At 52.3% G+C, this 24597-nt stretch overlaps 1 protein-coding gene across 1 annotated transcript in view; it reads left to right on the top strand.

The window, feature by feature from the left end:
• LOC148508031 (uncharacterized) overlaps positions 1-24597 on the top strand; it is a 100545-nt gene that overhangs the window by 3401 nt on the left and 72547 nt on the right. Inside the window, exons 2-4 of the mRNA XM_088445205.1 lie at positions 61-566; positions 1669-1821; positions 9734-9913. Coding sequence (XP_088301331.1) covers positions 72-566; positions 1669-1821; positions 9734-9913 — 828 coding nt within the window. The 5' untranslated portion in view covers positions 61-71. The remainder of the gene's footprint in view (positions 1-60; positions 567-1668; positions 1822-9733; positions 9914-24597) is intronic.

Here is a 24597-nt window from a genome sequence, read left to right as displayed (position 1 = left end):
AACAAAAAACTATTTTCACTCTGTGTCCATTGTACATAAGGTGATTTTGTTCTTCTCCAGAAATAAGAAAAATGCCGAGATGCTTTGTTGAACGATGCAGCACCTTTGGGAGAAAGAAGTTTTCCTCTCTGAATATAGTATTGCACGTGTTTCCAAACCGTCTGGACAAAATCAAAACATGGCTCAGGTGCATTGAGCAGAGTGGGCAGGCCATCGGGAACGTCGACGAGTTGGCCGAGAGTATATTTAAGGGCAAAAGATACGACAAGTTTAGAATCTGCTCAGAGCATTTCACCGAACAGTCCTACGTACCTTTTGGGCTGCGGAAGACCTTGAAAAAAGATGCCATTCCAACAATCTTCCGAGACGTCCCACCACAAGATCTACGTGAGGAAAGTTTGGACCCGCCATGCAAGAGAGCGCATGCAGATTATTCTGTGCCAAACGCAACTCGAGGACGTGTTCATGGTGAAAGAAAGCCCTCATTGAAATCCAAATCCAACCATTCATTAGATCTCATTGACATCAGCCCTTTACTTAATCCGGGCCATCAGCAAGGTGACCCGGTAAGTCTTTTTCTATATATGTTTAGTTGTAGAATACCCTCAAGACAGGGGTACACAACTTAGTCCGGGAAAAGATGGAATTAAACGTAAGTAGATGCAGTAAGACAAAGCCAGAGTGCTAGGACTTTGGTAAAATGTCCCAGAACTTATGGGAGTTTGTGCACCGCCTCAGACATGTAGAGGGTGTGACTAAGACATTTGGCCTCAGTCACTATTGTAGTACATGCTTGTCTACTCTCCCGGCGTTTCCGAGAGACACCAGATTTTGGGAGAGATGTCCCGGGATAGCAGGCAGTGCTCTTGGATCCGTCTAGTACTCGTGAAGTGGCCATGGCGTGTTGACTATAAATTGTGCCATCATGGCCTAGTGGCATTATGACACAGAAGGGGGGGCCGAGATTATTTCTCATCCCTCCCTTCCTCCCTGAACCACCCCCTCTTGGATCCCCGGGACACAAAGTAGGTAAGAATGCTCATTAACACATTTTTCCTATTCTGTGGTAATACATTTGCTCCTGTTACACATCTCTCTCTCTCACCCCCCACCTCCAAAGTGGGACCTTATCCCCTCATGCCTCTGTAGTAACACATTTGCCTCCAATACCTATGTAGTAACAAATTACATCCTCAACTCTGTAGTAATACAAAACTCCATCTTGCCCCTTAGTACTACATTACATCATGTAACCTCAGGAGTAACACATTTGTCCCTCTCACTTCTAGAGTAACAGAAACCCCACATATAGGGCCTTGGTGGCAATCAAACCCAAGACCTTAGTGCTCTAAAGTAGTCATGCTAACCACTACACCAACCATGCTGTCATGTCCTGTTTCCTGCAGGTTGCAAACGTTGACCTTACAGACCCTGATACTGACTAGGCCAAAACACGGAGATAAGTAGTTAATTTCTCCTCTGACAGACATGGTGACCTGAATCTCTCCTATTTAAGTATGGATGCTCCCAATACAGTGCTGTGAAATAGTGGCTGTATCTTTGACAAGAAGCAACAGCTGAATGTCTATAGTTGTGGTGTCGGACTGCTATTCCAAAAGTGTGATGTATTTACATAGTCAACACTTATCTTCTCTGTTTTACTTGTAGGCTAATATAGATTTAACAAGCCGATCATTTGAGTGTTTCCAAAAACTTCCACCAGAAACCAAAGAAAAGCGCTGTACAGACAAGGATAAAAGTAAAATTACTGAAAGGATATATAATCTCACTCTGGAGATCATCTACCTGCTGACTGGGGAGGTGAGGGGAGTCTGGGAGTGTGACAGTGACATCACTATTATCTCTATTACTAACACATGGACCCGACTGGGGAGGTGAGGTAGCCTGGGAGTGTCACAGTGACATCACTCTTATCTCTATTACTAACACAGGGACCTGACTGTGGAGGTGAGGGGAGTCTGGGAGTATCACAGTGACATCATTATCTCTCTTACTAACACAGGGACCTGACTGGGGAGGTGAGAGTCCGGGAGTGTCACAGTGACATCACTCTTATCTCTATTACTAACACAGGGACCTGACTGGGGAGGTGAGGGAGTCTGGGAGTATCACAGTGACATCATTATCTCTATTACTAACACAGGGACCTGACTGGGGAGGTGAGGGGAGTCTGGGAGTATCACAGTGACATCACTATTATCTCTATTACTAACACAGGGACCTGACTGGGGAGGTGAGGGAGTCTGGGAGTGTCACAGTGACATCACTCTTATCTCTATTACTAACACAGGGACCTGACTGGGGAGGTGAGGGAGTCTGGGAGTGTCACAGTGACATCACTATTATCTCTATTACTAACACAGGGACCTGACTGGGGAGGTGAGGGAGTCTGGGAGTGTGACAGTGACATCACTATTATCTCTATTACTAACACAGGGACCTGACTGGGGAGGTGAGGGGAGTCTGGGAGTATCACAGTGACATCACTATTATCTCTATTACTAACACAGGGACCTGACTGGGGAGGTGAGGTGAGGGGAGTCTGGGAGTATCACAGTGACATCATTATCTCTATTACTAACACAGGGACCTGACTGGGGAGGTGAGGGAGCCTGGGGGTGTCACAGTGACATCACTCTTATCTCTATTACTAACACAGGGACCTGACTGTGGAGGTGAGGGGAGTCTGGGAGTATCACAGTGACATCATTATCTCTCTTACTAACACAGGGACCTGACTGGGGAGGTGAGAGTCTGGGAGTGTCACAGTGACATCACTCTTATCTCTATTACTAACACAGGGACCTGACTGGGGAGGTGAGGGAGTCTAGGAGTATCACAGTGACATCATTATCTCTTTCTACTTCAGGGTCCATAGGGGGTCCACAGGGTTGACCTTGGGGTATAGCTGGATCTGGATCCACGGGCACCACGCAGTTAAAGCTTTGCTGCTCCCAGGATGCACTTGGGTCCGTCCTCCTCTATACCCCGGCCACAGGCACCTCAGTTTTAGTTGGTGCCCGGCCGGAGTCGGGTCACCCTGTCGCAGTGGGGCTGCAGGAGCAGCCCCTAAGCTTTATTTTAAAAGAAATTTTTTTTTATTTTTTTCTTCTTTTTTTTTTACACTTTTAGAGCGGCAGCATCAGACTGTCCTTTAGGACGTCCACGCTGCCGCTCCTTCTCCCCGCTGGCGCCGCGACGCCAGTACAGCTCTGGGGATCGCGGCGGGACCCCAGAGCCTGTACTAGCCGGGCTCTGGGGACTCCCTTGACTGCTGCCGGACGCGACGGGGATCAGGTAAGCTGCGGGTCGCCGCGTGCGGCGGCCCGCGGATACTTTAATGCAGTCAGGAGCCTCCGGTCTCTGGGGACAGACCGGAGGCGCTAGCGGCGGCGGCGGGCTCCCCCTCAATTGAGGAATACCCCGCGTGTCCGCTAGACCACCAGGGTATCAGGCTGGTAGCGGGACCGGCAACCCGGGGGTTAATTGCTAGCCAGGGGAGGCAGCCTTCCCTGTCTAGCGGCTCCTCCCCTCAGCTCAGCGCGCCTTTCAACTAGCAGTCTGGCGTCGCTGAGCTGCTCTTATCTCTCGGCCACTCCTCCTCTGAGGTCTCCGGCGGCCATCTTTACTGGCACATCGCAGACTCCCAGGCGGTATCAAGTGGACCGGTCCCCCTGTGTACCTCTCCCCTGCTAAAGGACAGTGTACACAGCGCTATAGCCCTCCCAGACACTGAATCTGGGCGGTTGATTGTAGCGGAAGGTGCAGTGAGTATAACTTTTCTGCATTGTATGTGGCTATTGCTAGTGCTGCCTGTCTGTGACTTATTCTCCTTACTGTCAGCTTATAACTATCCCTTTCCTTCTCCTACGGCCCGGCAGGTGTGTGGGGGAAGGGCGGTTTTCTGAGACCCTCACATATATAAAACACGTATTTGTGGGGTCAGTCACATACTGTTGTGTGCTACACAGTACCATTTCTGGGCTGTTGTTTCGCATACTGGTGAGTGCGCGGGTGTTAAAACCGTAATTCCTCTGGTGATACCTATTTCTTATGTATTTACGGTATCATGTCGGATGAGGAGACTGAGCGCTCTGTGGCTCCTGTGTTATTTTCCTGCAGACGCTGTGCTGCAGGAGTTGATGGGGAGGACTTATCTCAGGATGGTCTGTGCGGGCGGTGCCAGCTGGTACCGGGCCCCTCCAACCCCCCTGTATCACAGGACCCTCCTTGGGCGATGTTTTCACAGGTGCTGGCGTCTATTGCGGACCGGTTATCGGTCCCATCAGCGGTCCCTTCTAGGGCGTTACCGCAGCCCACCATCTCCCATTCCCCGAGGGTTCCACAAATGTTGCGGTCTTCCCCCGGGGCCCAGACTGTGGGTCCTTACTCGGGACTGCCTGTGTATGTGCAGTCTTCCCCAGGGACGTGTCAGTCTGTAGTGCCTTTGCAGAGTGTTGCTCCGACGGCTCCTCCGCCTTGGGTGGATGTTCTATCCAGCTCCGTACAGAGTCTGGCGGCTTCATCCTCGGCGTTTCAGTCTATGTTGCAAGGGGATGTGCCACCAAGGGTGTCTAAACGTCCGGTTGTGAGTTCACTAGCTGCGCAGTTGTCGGACTCGGAAGTGTCCTCAGATGATGGAGAAATCCATGAGGACTCTGACTCTGATGTCATGGGGCAGGAGGTGGAAGCTAAGTCCTCCATTAATGTTCCAGCCTTAGTTAGGGCGGTGCGGGCTATCCTACATGTTGAGGATGATGCGCCGGCTCCTAGGTCGAAGTTTCCTAATTTTAAAAAGGCCAAGGTGACCTCAACTGTGTTCCCCCTGTCTGATCAATTATCGGATCATATGGCGGCGGCCTGGCAATTACCTAGTAAGAGGTTCCATCCACAGAAAAGGTTGGCGGCGAACTATCCTTTTCCTGAAGCTCATTGCAGGAAATGGGAAACTCCGCCGGCGGTGGATTCCCACGTTACCCGCTTGATCAAAAGCGCGACGTTGCCATTGCCGTCTATCTCCTCTTTGAAGGATCCCACGGACAGGAAGGTGGAGACTTGTTTAAAGTCCATTTATTCTCTTTCCGGGGCGGTGGCTCGCCCGTCCATGGCTATCTCCTGGGTGGCTAAAGCCATTGAGGCATGGGCCAATGCCTTGGAGGATACCTTTCCTGATGAGGCTCCGGATATCCAGAGAGCGTTAGTGGGACAGATGCGGGATGCAGCTTCCTATATTGGGGAAGCGTCTTTGGATGCCAGCCTGCTCACTTCTAGGGTGTCGGCTGCAGCGGTATCTGCTCGGCGCTCCCTGTGGCTGAGGTCCTGGAGGGCTGATGCAGATTCAAAAAAGGGTCTGGAGGCTTTGCCTTTTAATGGTGATTTACTATTTGGTCCGGATTTGGACAGAATAGTGGATACTTTGGCTAAGTCCAAGTCGGCTTTTCTCCCTTCGGCCTCTGCGCCGGCTAAGGTGAGGAGCTCTGCCTTTCGGTCCTTTCGGGTTCAGGGTAAGGCCAAGGGCCAGTCCTTCCCGAGACATTCGGCGACCAAGGCCGCACCCAAGCCCAAGAAGCAGGCATGGAGTGCTCGGCGCCCTTCTTCCAAGCAGGAGGATAAGCCTGCTGCCTGATGGGACGGGCCTCTCTCTGGGGGACCCCAGAGTGGGAGGCCGACTTCTCCAATTCGCCCAGTGTTGGCACAATACCACCACGGATGCCTGGGTTCGAGAAGTAGTCTCTCAGGGGTACGCCCTGTCTTTTCGGTTCAGGCCGCCCCACCAGTTTTTCTGTACGAGTCCTTCTCTGGACAAGACCAAAGCTGGTCAGATTCAGGTAGCTATAGAATCCTTGCTACAAGCAGGGGTCATTGTTCCCGTTCCGCAGTCTCAGCGCGGGACGGGGTACTATTCTACTCTGTTTCTGGTACAGAAACCCAATGGTTCTCATCGCCCTATCCTGAATTTGAAGTCTCTGAACAGATACCTCAGAGTTCCCAGGTTCAGGATGGAAACGTTACGTTCCATCATTCTGGCGATGGAACCCGGGGATTATATGGTCTCCCTCGATATCCAGGACGCATATCTCCATGTGCCCATAGCACCGGCACATCAGCGGTATCTGAGGTTTGCTATCCTGAAACATCACTACCAATTTCGGGCGTTGCCTTTTGGCCTTTCCACGGCTCCGAGGGTGTTCACCAAGGTGATGGCGGTTATGGCTGCCCACCTTCGGGGTCAGGGTCTACGTCTGTTGCCGTACCTGGACGATCTTCTGCTGCTGGCGAGCTCCCCGGAGGTGCTTCTTCGACATCTCCACCTGACCATTGCTTGTCTTCAAGCACACGGGTGGTTGATAAACTGGAAGAAGTCCTCCCTGATTCCATCACAGCGGATGGTTCATTTGGGAGCCCTGCTGGATTCTCGTCAGCAGCGGATTTTCCTGACTCCAGAGAAGGTCTCCTCCCTGCAGCTGCGGATACACAGTTGCCTGAGCAGTTGCCGCCTGTCGGTCCATTCAGCTATGAGAGTTCTGGGGTCCATGGTGTCGACATTCGACATGGTGGAATTTGCCCAGTTCCATTCCCGGCCCCTGCAGGGGCTGATTCTATCGGAATGGAACGGGTTACCTCACCGGATCCGCTCTCAGATGCTGGTGTTGTCCGCGGAGGTTCGGCAGTCTTTGGCTTGGTGGCTTCAGACGGTGCATCTGGTCGAGGGGCGCCCCTTTTGGATCCCGGACTGGGTCCTGCTCACGACGGATGCCAGTCTTCGGGGTTGGGGGGCAGTGACCGGCTCATTATCGCTTCAAGGTCGTTGGTCCGCGGAAGAAGCACTTCTCCCCATCAACATCCTGGAACTGCGGGCTGTGTACAGGGCCCTGCAGTCGTCCGGCCCCGCTCTTCACGGAAGGGCGGTTCAGGTGCAGTCCGACAACGCCACCACGGTGGCGTACATCAACCACCAAGGGGGAACTCGCAGTCGGGCAGCAATGTCGGAGGTGTCTCGCATTCTTGCTTGGGCGGAGTGTCATGTTCCAGCGATCTCGGCAGTCTTCATTCCCGGAGTCCTCAATTGGGAGGCGGACTTCCTCAGCCGTCACGATGTGCATCCCGGGGAATGGTCGCTTCACCCAGAGGTGTTTCAGCTACTCGTGGACAGGTGGGGGCTGCCGGAGCTGGACTTGATGGCCTCCCGTCACAATCACAAGTTGCCCGTTTACGGGTCAAGGACAAGAGACGCAGGCGCCTGTCTGGTAGACGCTCTGTCGGTGAAATGGACGTTTCACCTGGCGTATCTGTTTCCTCCGATATCCTTACTTCCTCGGGTTCTGCGGAAATTCAAGCAGGACGGCGGCACGCTCGTGCTGGTGGCTCCGGCGTGGCCCAGACGTCCTTGGTACTCCGATCTGAGGTGCCTCTCCATCGACGCTCCGTACCTTCTTCCTCAGCGTCGGGACCTGTTGTCTCAGGGGCCCTGCCTTTACCCGGATCTGGGTCGGCTGTCTTTGACGGCGTGGCTCTTGAGACAGCCGTCTTGAGGTCTAGGGGTTTCTCCAGTTCAGTGATTGGTACCATGCTTAGGGCACGCAAGCCTGCCTCCGCGCGGATTTACCACAGGGTGTGGCGCACTTATTTTCAATGGTGTGAATCCAGAAACTATGATCCGCAGGTGTTCCGGGTTTCCAGAATCTTGGAATTTCTTCAATCGGGTTTGGACCTCGGCTTACGCCTGGCCTCTCTGAAGGTTCATGTGTCTGCTTTGTCCGTGTGGTTTCAGCGACGGATTGCTACACTGCCAGACGTTCACACCTTTTTCCAAGGTGTTCTCAGGATCCAGCCTCCCTTCGTGCCTCCGGTGGCTCCGTGGGACTTGACGGTGGTACTGAGGGTCTTGCAGGGTCCTCCTTTTGAGCCGCTTGAGTCGGTGGAGCTCAAGTGGCTGACGTTTAAGACCATTTTTCTCCTGGCAATTGCTTCGGCCAGGAGGGTTTCAGAATTGGGGGCGCTTTCCTGTCGCCCTCCTTTTCTGATTTTTCACCAGGACAGGGCAGTGCTCCGCACGCGTCCTGAGTTTTTGCCCAAAGTGGTCTCGAAGTTCCATATTAATCAGGAACTTGTTGTGCCAGCTTTTCAGTCACCTGATCTTTCGGCTGGTGAGGCTTCCTTGGATGTGGTCCGGGCACTTAGAATCTATGTGGACCGGACTGCTTCGGTTAGGAAGTCGGATTCTTTGTTTGTCCTCTTTGGTTTTCACAAGAGGGGTTGGCCTGCCAACAAGCAAACGATAGCCCGTTGGCTTCGTTCAGTTATTTGTGAGGCTTATGCGCAGGAGGGTTTACCTGTGCCAGCCTCTGTTAAGGCTCATTCCACTCGTTCTGTGGGTCCCTCTTGGGCTGCTAGACGTGGCGCCTCCGCTGTTCAGCTGTGTAAGGCGGCTACTTGGTCTTCAATTCAGACGTTTTTGAGGTTTTATGCGTTTGACACCTTCGCCTCTCAGGATGCATCCTTTGGGCGCCGGGTACTCCTTTCAGCACAGGAGCGTCCCCGCCCTTAGTTGAACTGCTTTGGGACATCCCCAAGGTCAACCCTGTGGACCCCCTATGGACCCTGAAGTAGAAAACAAGAGATATGGTAAGAACTTACCTTTGTTATCTCTGTTTCTACGAAGTCCATAGGGTCCACAGGGCGCCCGCCCTGACGCACCTGGCTTCAAATGGGCTGTGTGGCTGGTCACCGGTTTTCCGTCTCCCATTTCTGTGAGTATGGTTTCTTGTGTGTTCCAGTCTTCCTTCTCTCTGTTTAGTCTCCTCCTCCGGCCTTAGCTGCTTACCAACTGAGGTGCCTGTGGCCGGGGCGGGGTATAGAGGAGGACGGACCCAAGTGCATCCTGGGAGCAGCAAAGCTTTAACTGCGTGGTGCCCGTGGATCCAGATCCAGCTATACCCCAAGGTCAACCCTGTGGACCCTATGGACTTCGTAGAAACAGAGATAACAAAGGTAAGTTCTTACCATATCTCTTGTTATTACTAACACAGGGACCTGACTGGGGAGGTGAGGGGAGTCTGGGAGTATCACAGTGACATCACTATTATCTCTATTACTAACACAGGGACCTGACTGGGGAGGTGAGGGGAGTCTGGGAGTGTCACAGTGACATCACTCTTATCTCTATTACTAACACAGGGACCTGACTGGGGAGGTGAGGGAGTCTGGGAGTATCACAGTGACATCACTATTATCTCTATTACTAACACAGGGACCTGACTGGGGAGGTGAGGGAGTCTGGGAGTGTCACAGTGACATCACTCTTATCAATATTACTAACACAGGGACCTGACTGGGGAGGTGAGGGAGTCTGGGAGTATCACAGTGACATCATTATCTCTATTACTAACACAGGGACCTGACTGGGGAGGTGAGGGGAGTCTGGGAGTATCACAGTGACATCACTATTATCTCTATTACTAACACAGGGACCTGACTGGGGAGGTGAGGGAGTCTGGGAGTGTCACAGTGACATCACTGTTATCTCTATTATTAACACAGGGATCTTACTGGGGAGGATATTAATATAACAGGGACTTCTAGGTTAAGACAATATTTTATTTTGTTTGTAAAAGTAGACTCAATTGGGAATATGTACTTTGGTCCTGATAGAAAAAAAAATTGTGTCTGTCTTTTTGCGCAGTGATATTTATTAGTGTCTCTCATTATATAGGAGTGTGTTGTTGTGAAGAAGCCCGGTGAGAGTGTCACACCAAGCAGCTATCCCCGAGTTTCAGGAGAACTGAGCATAAACCAGAGCTCCATCAAAGTGCTTCCACCGACACATGAAAAAATCAATGACAAGAAGATATTGGAGCTGACCTTCAATATCATTCAGCTGCTGACTGGAGAGGTGACTGCTGGGAATGGGACATTATACAGTAACACCAGGGGATGTGTCTGGGTGGTGACTGCTGGGAATGGGACATTATACAGTAACACCAGGGGATGTGTCTGGGTGATGACTGGAGAGGTGACTGCTGGGAATGGGACATTATACAGTAACACCAGGGGATGGGTCTGGGTGGTGACTGGAGAGGTGACTGCTGGGAATGGGGCATTATACAGTAACACCAGGGGATGTGTCTGGGTGATGACTGGAGAGGTGACTGCTGGGAATGGGACATTATACAGTAACACCAGGGGCTGTGTCTGGGTGGTGACTGCTGGGAATGGGACATTATACAGTAACACCAGGGGATGTGTCTGGGTGATGACTGGAGAGGTGACTGCTGGGAATGGGACATTATACAGTAACACCAGGGGATGTGTCTGGGTGATGACTGGAGAGGTGACTGCTGGGAATGGGGCATTATACAGTAACACCAGGGGATGTGTCTGGGTGGTGACTGGAGAGGTGACTGCTGGGAATGGGGCATTATACAGTAACACCAGGGGATGTGTCTGGGTGGTGACTGGAGAGGTGACTGCTGGGAATGGGGCATTATACAGTAACACCAGGGGATGTGTCTGGGTGGTGACTGCTGGGAATGGGACATTATACAGTAACACCAGGGGATGTGTCTGGGTGATGACTGGAGAGGTGACTGCTGGGAATGGGACATTATACAGTAACACCAGGGGATGGGTCTGGGTGGTGACTGCTGGGAATGGGACATTATACAGTAACACCAGGGGATGTGTCTGGGTGATGACTGGAGAGGTGACTGCTGGGAATGGGACATTATACAGTAACACCAGGGGATGTGTCTGGGTGATGACTGGAGAGGTGACTGCTGGGAATGGGGCATTATACAGTAACACCAGGGGATGTGTCTGGGTGGTGACTGGAGAGGAGACTGCTGGGAATGGGGCATTATACAGTAACACCAGGGGATGTGTCTGGGTGGTGACTGCTGGGAATGGGACATTATACAGTAACACCAGGGGATGTGTCTGGGTGATGACTGGAGAGGTGACTGCTGGGAATGGGGCATTATACAGTAACACCAGGGGATGTGTCTGGGTGGTGACTGGAGAGGTGACTGCTGGGAATGGGGCATTATACAGTAACACCAGGGGCTGTGTCTGGGTGGTGACTGCTGGGAATGGGACATTATACAGTAACACCAGGGGATGTGTCTGGGTGATGACTGGAGAGGTGACTGCTGGGAATGGGACATTATACAGTAACACCAGGGGATGGGTCTGGGTGGTGACTGCTGGGAATGGGACATTATACAGTAACACCAGGGGATGTGTCTGGGTGATGACTGGAGAGGTGACTGCTGGGAATGGGACATTATACAGTAACACCAGGGGATGTGTCTGGGTGATGACTGGAGAGGTGACTGCTGGGAATGGGGCATTATACAGTAACACCAGGGGATGTGTCTGGGTGGTGACTGGAGAGGTGACTGCTGGGAATGGGGCATTATACAGTAACACCAGGGGATGTGTCTGGGTGGTGACTGCTGGGAATGGGACATTATACAGTAACACCAGGGGATGTGTCTGGGTGATGACTGGAGAGGTGACTGCTGGGAATGGGACATTATACAGTAACACCAGGGGATGTGTCTGGGTGATGACTGGAGAGGTGACTGCTGGGAATGGGGCATTATACAGTAACACCAGGGGATGTGTCTGGGTGGTGACTGGAGAGGTGACTGCTGGGAATGGGGCATTATACAGTAACACCAGGGGATGTGTCTGGGTGGTGACTGGAGAGGTGACTGCTGGGAATGGGACATTATACAGTAACACCAGGGGCTGTGTCTGGGTGGTGACTGCTGGGAATGGGACATTATACAGTAACACCAGGGGATGTGTCTGGGTGATGACTGGAGAGGTGACTGCTGGGAATGGGACATTATACAGTAACACCAGGGGATGTGTCTGGGTGATGACTGGAGAGGTGACTGCTGGGAATGGGGCATTATACAGTAACACCAGGGGATGTGTCTGGGTGGTGACTGGAGAGGTGACTGCTGGGAATGGGGCATTATACAGTAACACCAGGGGATGTGTCTGGGTGGTGACTGCTGGGAATGGGACATTATACAGTAACACCAGGGGATGTGTCTGGGTGATGACTGGAGAGGTGACTGCTGGGAATGGGACATTATACAGTAACACCAGGGGATGTGTCTGGGTGGTGACTGCTGGGAATGGGACATTATACAGTAACACCAGGGGATGTGTCTGGGTGATGACTGGAGAGGTGACTGCTGGGAATGGGACATTATACAGTAACGCCAGGGGATGTGTCTGGGTGATGACTGGAGAGGTGACAGCTGGGAATGGGGCATTATACAGTAACACCAGGGGATGTGTCTGGGTGGTGACTGGAGAGGTGACTGCTGGGAATGGGGCATTATACAGTAACACCAGGGGATGTGTCTGGGTGGTGACTGCTGGGAATGGGACATTATACAGTAACACCAGGGGATGTGTCTGGGTGATGACTGGAGAGGTGACTGCTGGGAATGGGACATTATACAGTAACACCAGGGGATGTGTCTGGGTGATGACTGGAGAGGTGACTGCTGGGAATGGGGCATTATACAGTAACACCAGGGGATGTGTCTGGGTGGTGACTGGAGAGGTGACTGCTGGGAATGGGGCATTATACAGTAACACCAGGGGATGTGTCTGGGTGGTGACTGCTGGGAATGGGACATTATACAGTAACACCAGGGGATGTGTCTGGGTGATGACTGGAGAGGTGACTGCTGGGAATGGGACATTATACAGTAACACCAGGGGATGTGTCTGGGTGATGACTGGAGAGGTGACTGCTGGGAATGGGGCATTATACAGTAACACCAGGGGATGTGTCTGGGTGGTGACTGGAGAGGTGACTGCTGGGAATGGGGCATTATACAGTAACACCAGGGGATGTGTCTGGGTGGTGACTGGAGAGGTGACTGCTGGGAATGGGGCATTATACAGTAACACCAGGGGATGTGTCTGGGTGGTGACTGCTGGGAATGGGACATTATACAGTAACACCAGGGGATGTGTCTGGGTGATGACTGGAGAGGTGACTGCTGGGAATGGGACATTATACAGTAACACCAGGGGATGTGTCTGGGTGGTGACTGCTGGGAATGGGACATTATACAGTAACACCAGGGGATGTGTCTGGGTGATGACTGGAGAGGTGACTGCTGGGAATGGGACATTATACAGTAACGCCAGGGGATGTGTCTGGGTGATGACTGGAGAGGTGACTGCTGGGAATGGGGCATTATACAGTAACACCAGGGGATGTGTCTGGGTGGTGACTGGAGAGGTGACTGCTGGGAATGGGGCATTATACAGTAACACCAGGGGATGTGTCTGGGTGGTGACTGCTGGGAATGGGACATTATACAGTAACACCAGGGGATGTGTCTGGGTGATGACTGGAGAGGTGACTGCTGGGAATGGGACATTATACAGTAACACCAGGGGATGTGTCTGGGTGGTGACTGCTGGGAATGGGACATTATACAGTAACACCAGGGGATGTGTCTGGGTGATGACTGGAGAGGTGACTGCTGGGAATGGGACATTATACAGTAACGCCAGGGGATGTGTCTGGGTGATGACTGGAGAGGTGACTGCTGGGAATGGGGCATTATACAGTAACACCAGGGGATGTGTCTGGGTGGTGACTGGAGAGGTGACTGCTGGGAATGGGGCATTATACAGTAACACCAGGGGATGTGTCTGGGTGGTGACTGCTGGGAATGGGACATTATACAGTAACACCAGGGGATGTGTCTGGGTGATGACTGGAGAGGTGACTGCTGGGAATGGGACATTATACAGTAACACCAGGGGATGTGTCTGGGTGATGACTGGAGAGGTGACTGCTGGGAATGGGGCATTATACAGTAACACCAGGGGATGTGTCTGGGTGGTGACTGGAGAGGTGACTGCTGGGAATGGGGCATTATACAGTAACACCAGGGGATGTGTCTGGGTGGTGACTGCTGGGAATGGGACATTATACAGTAACACCAGGGGATGTGTCTGGGTGATGACTGGAGAGGTGACTGCTGGGAATGGGACATTATACAGTAACACCAGGGGATGTGTCTGGGTGATGACTGGAGAGGTGACTGCTGGGAATGGGGCATTATACAGTAACACCAGGGGATGTGTCTGGGTGGAGACTGGAGAGGTGACTGCTGGGAATGGGGCATTATACAGTAACACCAGGGGATGTGTCTGGGTGGTGACTGGAGAGGTGACTGCTGGAAATGGGACATTATACAGTAACACCAGGGGCTGTGTCTGGGTGGTGACTGCTGGGAATGGGACATTATACAGTAACACCAGGGGATGTGTCTGGGTGATGACTGGAGAGGTGACTGCTGGGAATGGGACATTATACAGTAACACCAGGGGATGTGTCTGGGTGATGACTGGAGAGGTGACTGCTGGGAATGGGGCATTATACAGTAACACCAGGGGATGTGTCTGGGTGGTGACTGGAGAGGTGACTGCTGGGAATGGGGCATTATACAGTAACACCAGGGGATGTGTCTGGGTGGTGACTGCTGGGAATGGGACATTATACAGTAACACCAGGGGATGTGTCTGGGTGATGACTGGAGAGGTGACTGCTGGGAATGGGACATTATACAGTAACACCAGGGGATGTGTCTGGGTGGTGACTGCTGGGAATGGGACATTATACAGTAACACCAGGGGATGTGTCTGGGTGATGACTGGAGAGGTGACTGCTGGGAATGGGACATTATACAGTAACGCCAGGGGATGTGTCTGGGTGATGACTGGAGAGGTGACTGCTGGGAATGGGGCATTATACAGTAACACCAGGGGATGTGTCTGGGTGGTGACTGGAGAGGTGACTGCTGGGAATGGGGCATTATACAGTAACACCAGGGGATGTGTCTGGGTGGTGACTGCTGGGAATGGGACATTATACAGTAACACCAGGGGATGTGTCTGGGTGATGACTGGAGAGGTGACTGCTGGGAATGGGACATTATACAGTAACACCAGGGGATGTGTCTGGGTGATGACTGGAGAGGTGACTGCTGGGAATGGGGCATTATACAGTAACACCAGGGGATGTGTCTGGGTGGTGACTGGAGAGGTGACTGCTGGGAATGGGGCATTATACAGTAACAACAGGGGATGTGTCTGGGTGGTGACTGGAGAGGTGACTGCTGGGAATGGGGCATTATACAGTAACACCAGGGGATGTGTCTGGGTGATGACTGGAGAGGTGACTGCTGGGAATGGGGCATTATACAGTAACACCAGGGGATGTGTCTTGGTGGTGCCTGCTGGGAATGGGACATTATACAGTAACACCAGGGGATGTGTCTGGGTGATGACTGGAGAGGTGACTGCTGGGAATGGGACATTATACAGTAACACCAGGGGATGTGTCTGGGTGATGACTGGAGAGGTGACTGCTGGGAATGGGGCATTATACAGTACCACCAGGGGATGTGTCTGGGTGGTGACTGCTGGGAATGGGACATAATACAGTAACACCAGGGGATGTGTCTGGGTGATGACTGGAGAGGTGACTGCTGGGAATGGGACATTATACAATAACACCAGGGGATGTGTCTGGGTGGTGACTGCTGGGAATGGGGCATTATACAGTAACACCAGGGGATGTGTCTGGGTGATGACTGGGGAGGTGACTGCTGGGAATGGGACATTATACAGTAACACCAGGGGATGTGTCTGGGTGATGACTGGAGAGGTGACTGCTGGGAATGGGACATTATACAGTAACACCAGGGGATGTGTCTGGGTGATGACTGGAGAGGTGACTGCTGGGAATGGGACATTATACAGTAACACCAGGGGATGTGTCTGGGTGATGACTGGAGAGGTGACTGCTGGGAATGGGACATTATACAGTAACACCAGGGGCCGTGTCTGGGTGATGACTGGAGAGGTGACTGCTGGGAAAGGGACATTATACAGTAACACCAGGGGATGTGTCTGGGTGGTGACTACTGGGAATGGGACATTATACAGTAACACCAGCGGATGTGTCTCGGTGATGACTGGAGAGGTGACTGCTGGGAATGGGGCATTATACAGTAACACCAGGGGATGTGTCTGGGTGGTGACTGCTGGGAATGGGACATTATACAGTAACACCAGGGGATGTGTCTGGGTGATGACTGCTGGGAATGGGACATTATACAGTAACACCAGGGGATGTGTCTGGGTGGTGACTGGAGAGGTGACTGCTGGGAATGGGGCATTATACAGTAACACCAGGGGATGTGTCTGGGTGGTGACTGGAGAGGTGACTGCTGGGAATGGGGCATTATACAGTAACAACAGGGGATGTGTCTGGGTGGTGACTGGAGAGGTGACTACTGGGAATGGGGCATTATACAGTAACACCAGGGGATGTGTCTGGGTGGTGACTGGAGAGGTGACTGCTGGGAATGGGGCATTATACAGTAACACCAGGGGATGTGTCTGGGTGGTGACTGCTGGGAATGGGACATTATACAGTAACACCAGGGGATGTGTCTGGGTGATGACTGGAGAGGTGACTGCTGGGAATGGGACATTATACAGTAACACCAGGGGATGTGTCTGGGTGATGACTGGAGAGGTGACTGCTGGGAATGGGGCATTATACAGTAACACCAGGGGATGTGTCTGGGTGGTGACTGGAGAGGTGACTGCTGGGAATGGGGCATTATACAGTAACACCAGGGGATGTGTCTGGGTGGTGACTGGAGAGGTGACTGCTGGGAATGGGGCATTATACAGTAACAACAGGGGATGTGTCTGGGTGGTGACTGGAGAGGTGACTGCTGGGAATGGGGCATTATACAGTAACACCAGGGGATGTGTCTGGGTGGTGACTGCTGGGAATGGGACATTATACAGTAACACCAGGGGATGTGTCTGGGTGATGACTGGAGAGGTGACTGCTGGGAATGGGGCATTATACAGTAACACCAGGGGATGTGTCTGGGTGGTGACTGGAGAGGTGACTGCTGGGAATGGGGCATTATACAGTAACACCAGGGGATGTGTCTGGGTGGTGACTGCTGGGAATGGGACATTATACAGTAACACCAGGGGATGTGTCTGGGTGATGACTGGAGAGGTGACTGCTGGGAATGGGACATTATACAGTAACACCAGGGGATGTGTCTGGGTGGTGACTGCTGGGAATGGGACATTATACAGTAACACCAGGGGATGTGTCTGGGTGGTGACTGGAGAGGTGACTGCTGGGAATGGGGCATTATACAGTAACACCAGGGGATGTGTCTGGGTGGTGACTGCTGGGAATGGGACATTATACAGTAACACCAGGGGATGTGTCTGGGTGATGACTGGAGAGGTGACTGCTGGGAATGGGACATTATACAGTAACACCAGGGGATGTGTCTGGGTGATGACTGGAGAGGTGACTGCTGGGAATGGGGCATTATACAGTAACACCAGGGGATGTGTCTGGGTGGTGACTGGAGAGGTGACTGCTGGGAATGGGGCATTATACAGTAACACCAGGGGATGTGTCTGGGTGGTGACTGGAGAGGTGACTGCTGGGAATGGGGCATTATACAGTAACAACAGGGGATGTGTCTGGGTGGTGACTGGAGAGGTGACTACTGGGAATGGGGCATTATACAGTAACACCAGGGGATGTGTCTGGGTGATGACTGGAGAGGTGGCTGCTGGGAATGGGGCATTATACAGTAACACCAGGGGATGTGTCTTGGTGGTGACTGCTGGGAATGGGACATTATACAGTAACACCAGGGGATGTGTCTGGGTGATGACTGGAGAGGTGACTGCTGGGAATGGGACATTATACAGTAACACCAGGGGATGTGTCTGGGTGATGACTGGAGAGGTGACTGCTGGGAATGGGGCATTATACAGTAACACCAGGGGATGTGTCTGGGTGGTGACTGCTGGGAATGGGGCATTATACAGTAACACCAGGGGATGTGTCTGGGTGATGACTGGGGACGTGACTGCTGGGAATGGGACATTATACAGTAACACCAGGGGATGTGTCTGGGTGATGACTGGAGAGGTGACTGCTGGGAATGGGACATTATACAGTAACACCAGGGGATGTGTCTGGGTGATGACTGGAGAGGTGACTGCTGGGAATGGGACATTATACAGTAACACCAGGGGATGTGTCTGGGTGATGACTGGAGAGGTGACTGCTGGGAATGGGACATTATACAGTAACACCAGGGGATGTGTCTGGGTGATGACTGGAGAGGTGACTGCTGGGAAAGGGACATTATACAGTAACACCAGGGGATGTGTCTGGGTGGTGACTACTGGGAATGGGACATTATACAGTAACACCAGCGGATGTGTCTCGGTGATGACTGGAGAGGTGACTGCTGGGAATGGGGCATTATACAGTAACACCAGGGGATGTGTCTGGGTGGTGACTGCTGGGAATGGGACATTATACAGTAACACCAGGGGATGTGTCTGGGTGATGACTGCTGGGAATGGGACATTATACAGTAACACCAGGGGATGTGTCTGGGTGATGACTGGAGAGGTGACTGCTGGGAATGGGACATTATACAGTAACACCAGGGGATGTGTCTGGGTGGTGACTGGAGAGGTGACTGCTGGGAATGGGGCATTATACAGTAACACCAGGGGATGTGTCTGGGTGATGACTGGAGAGGTGACTGCTGGGAATGGGACATTATACAGTAACACCAGGGGCTGTGTCTGGGTGGTGACTGCTGGGAATGGGACATTATACAGTAACACCAGGGGATGTGTCTGGGTGATGACTGGAGAGGTGGCTGCTGGGAATGGGGCATTATACAGTAACACCAGGGGATGTGTCTTGGTGGTGACTGCTGGGAATGGGACATTATACAGTAACACCAGGGGATGTGTCTGGGTGATGACTGGAGAGGTGACTGCTGGGAATGGGACATTATACAGTAACACCAGGGGATGTGTCTGGGTGATGACTGGAGAGGTGACTGCTGGGAATGGGGCATTATACAGTAACACCAGGGGATGTGTCTGGGTGGTGACTGCTGGGAATGGGACATAATACAGTAACACCAGGGGATGTGTCTGGGTGATGACTGGAGAGGTGACTGCTGGGAATGGGACATTATACAATAACACCAGGGGATGTGTCTGGGTGGTGACTGCTGGGAATGGGGCATTATACAGTAACACCAGGGGATGTGTCTGGGTGATGACTGGGGACGTGACTGCTGGGAATGGGACATTATACAGTAACACCAGGGGATGTGTCTGGGTGATGACTGGAGAGGTGACTGCTGGGAATGGGACATTATACAGTAACACCAGGGGATGTGTCTGGGTGATGACTGGAGAGGTGACTGCTGGGAATGGGACATTATACAGTAACACCAGGGGATGTGTCTGGGTGATGACTGGAGAGGTGACTGCTGGGAATGGGACATTATACAGTAACACCAGGGGATGTGTCTGGGTGATGACTGGAGAGGTGACTGCTGGGAAAGGGACATTATACAGTAACACCAGGGGATGTGTCTGGGTGGTGACTACTGGGAATGGGACATTATACAGTAACACCAGCGGATGTGTCTCGGTGATGACTGGAGAGGTGACTGCTGGGAATGGGGCATTATACAGTAACACCAGGGGATGTGTCTGGGTGGTGACTGCTGGGAATGGGACATTATACAGTAACACCAGGGGATGTGTCTGGGTGATGACTGCTGGGAATGGGACATTATACAGTAACACCAGGGGATGTGTCTGGGTGATGACTGGAGAGGTGACTGCTGGGAATGGGGCATTATACAGTAACACCAGGGGATGTGTCTGGGTGGTGACTGGAGAGGTGACTGCTGGGAATGGGGCATTATACAGTAACACCAGGGGCTGTGTCTGGGTGGTGACTGCTGGGAATGGGACATTATACAGTAACACCAGGGGATGTGTCTGGGTGATGACTGGAGAGGTGACTGCTGGGAATGGGACATTATACAGTAACACCAGGGGATGTGTCTGGGTGGTGACTGCTGGGAATGGGACATTATACAGTAACACCAGGGGATGTGTCTGGGTGATGACTGGAGAGGTGACTGCTGGGAATGGGACATTATACAGTAACACCAGGGGATGTGTCTGGGTGATGACTGGAGAGGTGACTGCTGGGAATGGGGCATTATACAGTAACACCAGGGGATGTGTCTGGGTGGTGACTGGAGAGGTGACTGCTGGGAATGGGGCATTATACAGTAACACCAGGGGATGTGTCTGGGTGGTGACTGCTGGGAATGGGACATTATACAGTAACACCAGGGGATGTGTCTGGGTGATGACTGGAGAGGTGACTGCTGGGAATGGGACATTATACAGTAACACCAGGGGATGTGTCTGGGTGATGACTGGAGAGGTGACTGCTGGGAATGGGGCATTATACAGTAAAACCAGGGGATGTGTCTGGGTGGTGACTGCTGGGAATGGGACATTATACAGTAACACCAGGGGATGTGTCTGGGTGATGACTGGAGAGGTGACTGCTGGGAATGGGACATTATACAGTAACACCAGGGGATGTGTCTGGGTGATGACTGGAGAGGTGACTGCTGGGAATGGGGCATTATACAGTAACACCAAGGGATGTGTCTGGGTGGTGACTGGAGAGGTGACTGCTGGGAATGGGGCATTATACAGTAACACCAGGGGATGTGTCTGGGTGGTGACTGGAGAGGTGACTGCTGGGAATGGGGCATTATACAGTAACACCAGGGGATGTGTCTGGGTGATGACTGGAGAGGTGACTGCTGGGAATGGGGCATTATACAGTAAGACCAGGGGATGTGTCTTGGTGGTGACTGCTGGGAATGGGACATTATACAGTAACACCAGGGGATGTGTCTGGGTGATGACTGGAGAGGTGACTGCTGGGAATGGGACATTATACAGTAACACCAGGGGATGTGTCTGGGTGATGACTGGAGAGGTGACTGCTGGGAATGGGACATTATACAGTAACACCAGGGGATGTGTCTGGATGATGACTGGAGAGGTGACTGCTGGGAATGGGGCATTATACAGTAACACCAGGGGATGTGTCTGGGTGGTGACTGCTGGGAATGGGACATTATACAGTAACACCAGGGGATGTGTCTGGGTGGTGACTGGAGAGGTGACTGCTGGGAATGGGGCATTATACAGTAACACCAGGGGATGTGTCTGGGTGGTGACTGCTGGGAATGGGACATTATACAGTAACACCAGGGGATGTGTCTGGGTGATGACTGGAGAGGTGACTGCTGGGAATGGGACATTATACAGTAACACCAGGGGATGTGTCTGGGTGATGACTGGAGAGGTGACTGCTGGGAATGGGGCATTATACAGTAACACCAGGGGATGTGTCTGGGTGGTGACTGCTGGGAATGGGACATTATACAGTAACACCAGGGGATGTGTCTGGGTGATGACTGGAGAGGTGACTGCTGGGAATGGGAGATTATACAGTAACACCAGGGGATGTGTCTGGGTGATGACTGGAGAGGTGAATGCTGGGAATGGGGCATTATACAGTAACACCAGGGGATGTGTCTGGGTGGAGACTGGAGAGGTGACTGCTGGGAATGGGACATTATACAGTAACACCAGGGGATGTGTCTGGGTGATGACTGGAGAGGTGACTGCTGGGAATGGGGCATTATACAGTAACACCAGGGGATGTGTCTGGGTGGTGACTGCTGGGAATGGGACATTATACAGTAACACCAGGGGATGTGTCTGGGTGGTGACTGGAGAGGTGACTGCTGGGAATGGGGCATTATACAGTAACACCAGGGGATGTGTCTGGGTGGTGACTGCTGGGAATGGGACATTATACAGTAACACCAGGGGATGTGTCTGGGTGATGACTGGAGAGGTGACTGCTGGGAATGGGACATTATACAGTAACACCAGGGGATGTGTCTGGGTGATGACTGGAGAGGTGACTGCTGGGAATGGGGCATTATACAGTAACACCAGGGGATGTGTCTGGGTGGTGACTGCTGGGAATGGGACATTATACAGTAACACCAGGGGATGTGTCTGGGTGATGACTGGAGAGGTGACTGCTGGGAATGGGACATTATACAGTAACACCAGGGGATGTGTCTGGGTGATGACTGGAGAGGTGGCTGCTGGGAATGGGGCATTATACAGTAACACCAGGGGATGTGTCTTGGTGGTGACTGCTGGGAATGGGACATTATACAGTAACACCAGGGGATGTGTCTGGGTGATGACTGGAGAGGTGACTGCTGGGAATGGGACATTATACAGTAACACCAGGGGATGTGTCTGGGTGATGACTGGAGAGGTGACTGCTGGGAATGGGGCATTATACAGTAACACCAGGGGATGTGTCTGGGTGGTGACTGCTGGGAATGGGACATAATACAGTAACACCAGGGGATGTGTCTGGGTGATGACTGGAGAGGTGACTGCTGGGAATGGGACATTATACAATAACACCAGGGGATGTGTCTGGGTGGTGACTGCTGGGAATGGGGCATTATACAGTAACACCAGGGGATGTGTCTGGGTGATGACTGGGGACGTGACTGCTGGGAATGGGACATTATACAGTAACACCAGGGGATGTGTCTGGGTGATGACTGGAGAGGTGACTGCTGGGAATGGGACATTATACAGTAACACCAGGGGATGTGTCTGGGTGATGACTGGAGAGGTGACTGCTGGGAATGGGACATTATACAGTAACACCAGGGGATGTGTCTGGGTGATGACTGGAGAGGTGACTGCTGGGAATGGGACATTATACAGTAACACCAGGGGATGTGTCTGGGTGATGACTGGAGAGGTGACTGCTGGGAAAGGGACATTATACAGTAACACCAGGGGATGTGTCTGGGTGGTGACTACTGGGAATGGGACATTATACAGTAACACCAGCGGATGTGTCTCGGTGATGACTGGAGAGGTGACTGCTGGGAATGGGGCATTATACAGTAACACCAGGGGATGTGTCTGGGTGGTGACTGCTGGGAATGGGACATTATACAGTAACACCAGGGGATGTGTCTGGGTGATGACTGCTGGGAATGGGACATTATACAGTAACACCAGGGGATGTGTCTGGGTGATGACTGGAGAGGTGACTGCTGGGAATGGGACATTATACAGTAACACCAGGGGATGTGTCTGGGTGGTGACTGGAGAGGTGACTGCTGGGAATGGGGCATTATACAGTAACACCAGGGGATGTGTCTGGGTGATGACTGGAGAGGTGACTGCTGGGAATGGGACATTATACAGTAACACCAGGGGCTGTGTCTGGGTGGTGACTGCTGGGAATGGGACATTATACAGTAACACCAGGGGATGTGTCTGGGTGATGACTGGAGAGGTGGCTGCTGGGAATGGGGCATTATACAGTAACACCAGGGGATGTGTCTTGGTGGTGACTGCTGGGAATGGGACATTATACAGTAACACCAGGGGATGTGTCTGGGTGATGACTGGAGAGGTGACTGCTGGGAATGGGACATTATACAGTAACACCAGGGGATGTGTCTGGGTGATGACTGGAGAGGTGACTGCTGGGAATGGGGCATTATACAGTAACACCAGGGGATGTGTCTGGGTGGTGACTGCTGGGAATGGGACATAATACAGTAACACCAGGGGATGTGTCTGGGTGATGACTGGAGAGGTGACTGCTGGGAATGGGACATTATACAATAACACCAGGGGATGTGTCTGGGTGGTGACTGCTGGGAATGGGGCATTATACAGTAACACCAGGGGATGTGTCTGGGTGATGACTGGGGACGTGACTGCTGGGAATGGGACATTATACAGTAACACCAGGGGATGTGTCTGGGTGATGACTGGAGAGGTGACTGCTGGGAATGGGACATTATACAGTAACACCAGGGGATGTGTCTGGGTGATGACTGGAGAGGTGACTGCTGGGAATGGGACATTATACAGTAACACCAGGGGATGTGTCTGGGTGATGACTGGAGAGGTGACTGCTGGGAATGGGACATTATACAGTAACACCAGGGGATGTGTCTGGGTGATGACTGGAGAGGTGACTGCTGGGAAAGGGACATTATACAGTAACACCAGGGGATGTGTCTGGGTGGTGACTACTGGGAATGGGACATTATACAGTAACACCAGCGGATGTGTCTCGGTGATGACTGGAGAGGTGACTGCTGGGAATGGGGCATTATACAGTAACACCAGGGGATGTGTCTGGGTGGTGACTGCTGGGAATGGGACATTATACAGTAACACCATGGGATGTGTCTGGGTGATGACTGCTGGGAATGGGACATTATACAGTAACACCAGGGGATGTGTCTGGGTGATGACTGGAGAGGTGACTGCTGGGAATGGGACATTATACAGTAACACCAGGGGATGTGTCTGGGTGGTGACTGGAGAGGTGACTGCTGGGAATGGGGCATTATACAGTAACACCAGGGGATGTGTCTGGGTGATGACTGGAGAGGTGACTGCTGGGAATGGGACATTATACAGTAACACCAGGGGCTGTGTCTGGGTGGTGACTGCTGGGAATGGGACATTATA

The sequence above is a fragment of the Taudactylus pleione genome, unplaced genomic scaffold (genome assembly GCF_031769625.1).
Source record: "Taudactylus pleione unplaced genomic scaffold, aTauple2 ptg000377l, whole genome shotgun sequence".
NCBI classification, from domain to species: domain Eukaryota; kingdom Metazoa; phylum Chordata; class Amphibia; order Anura; family Myobatrachidae; genus Taudactylus; species Taudactylus pleione.
This window is presented reverse-complemented; position numbering and strand designations above follow the sequence as displayed.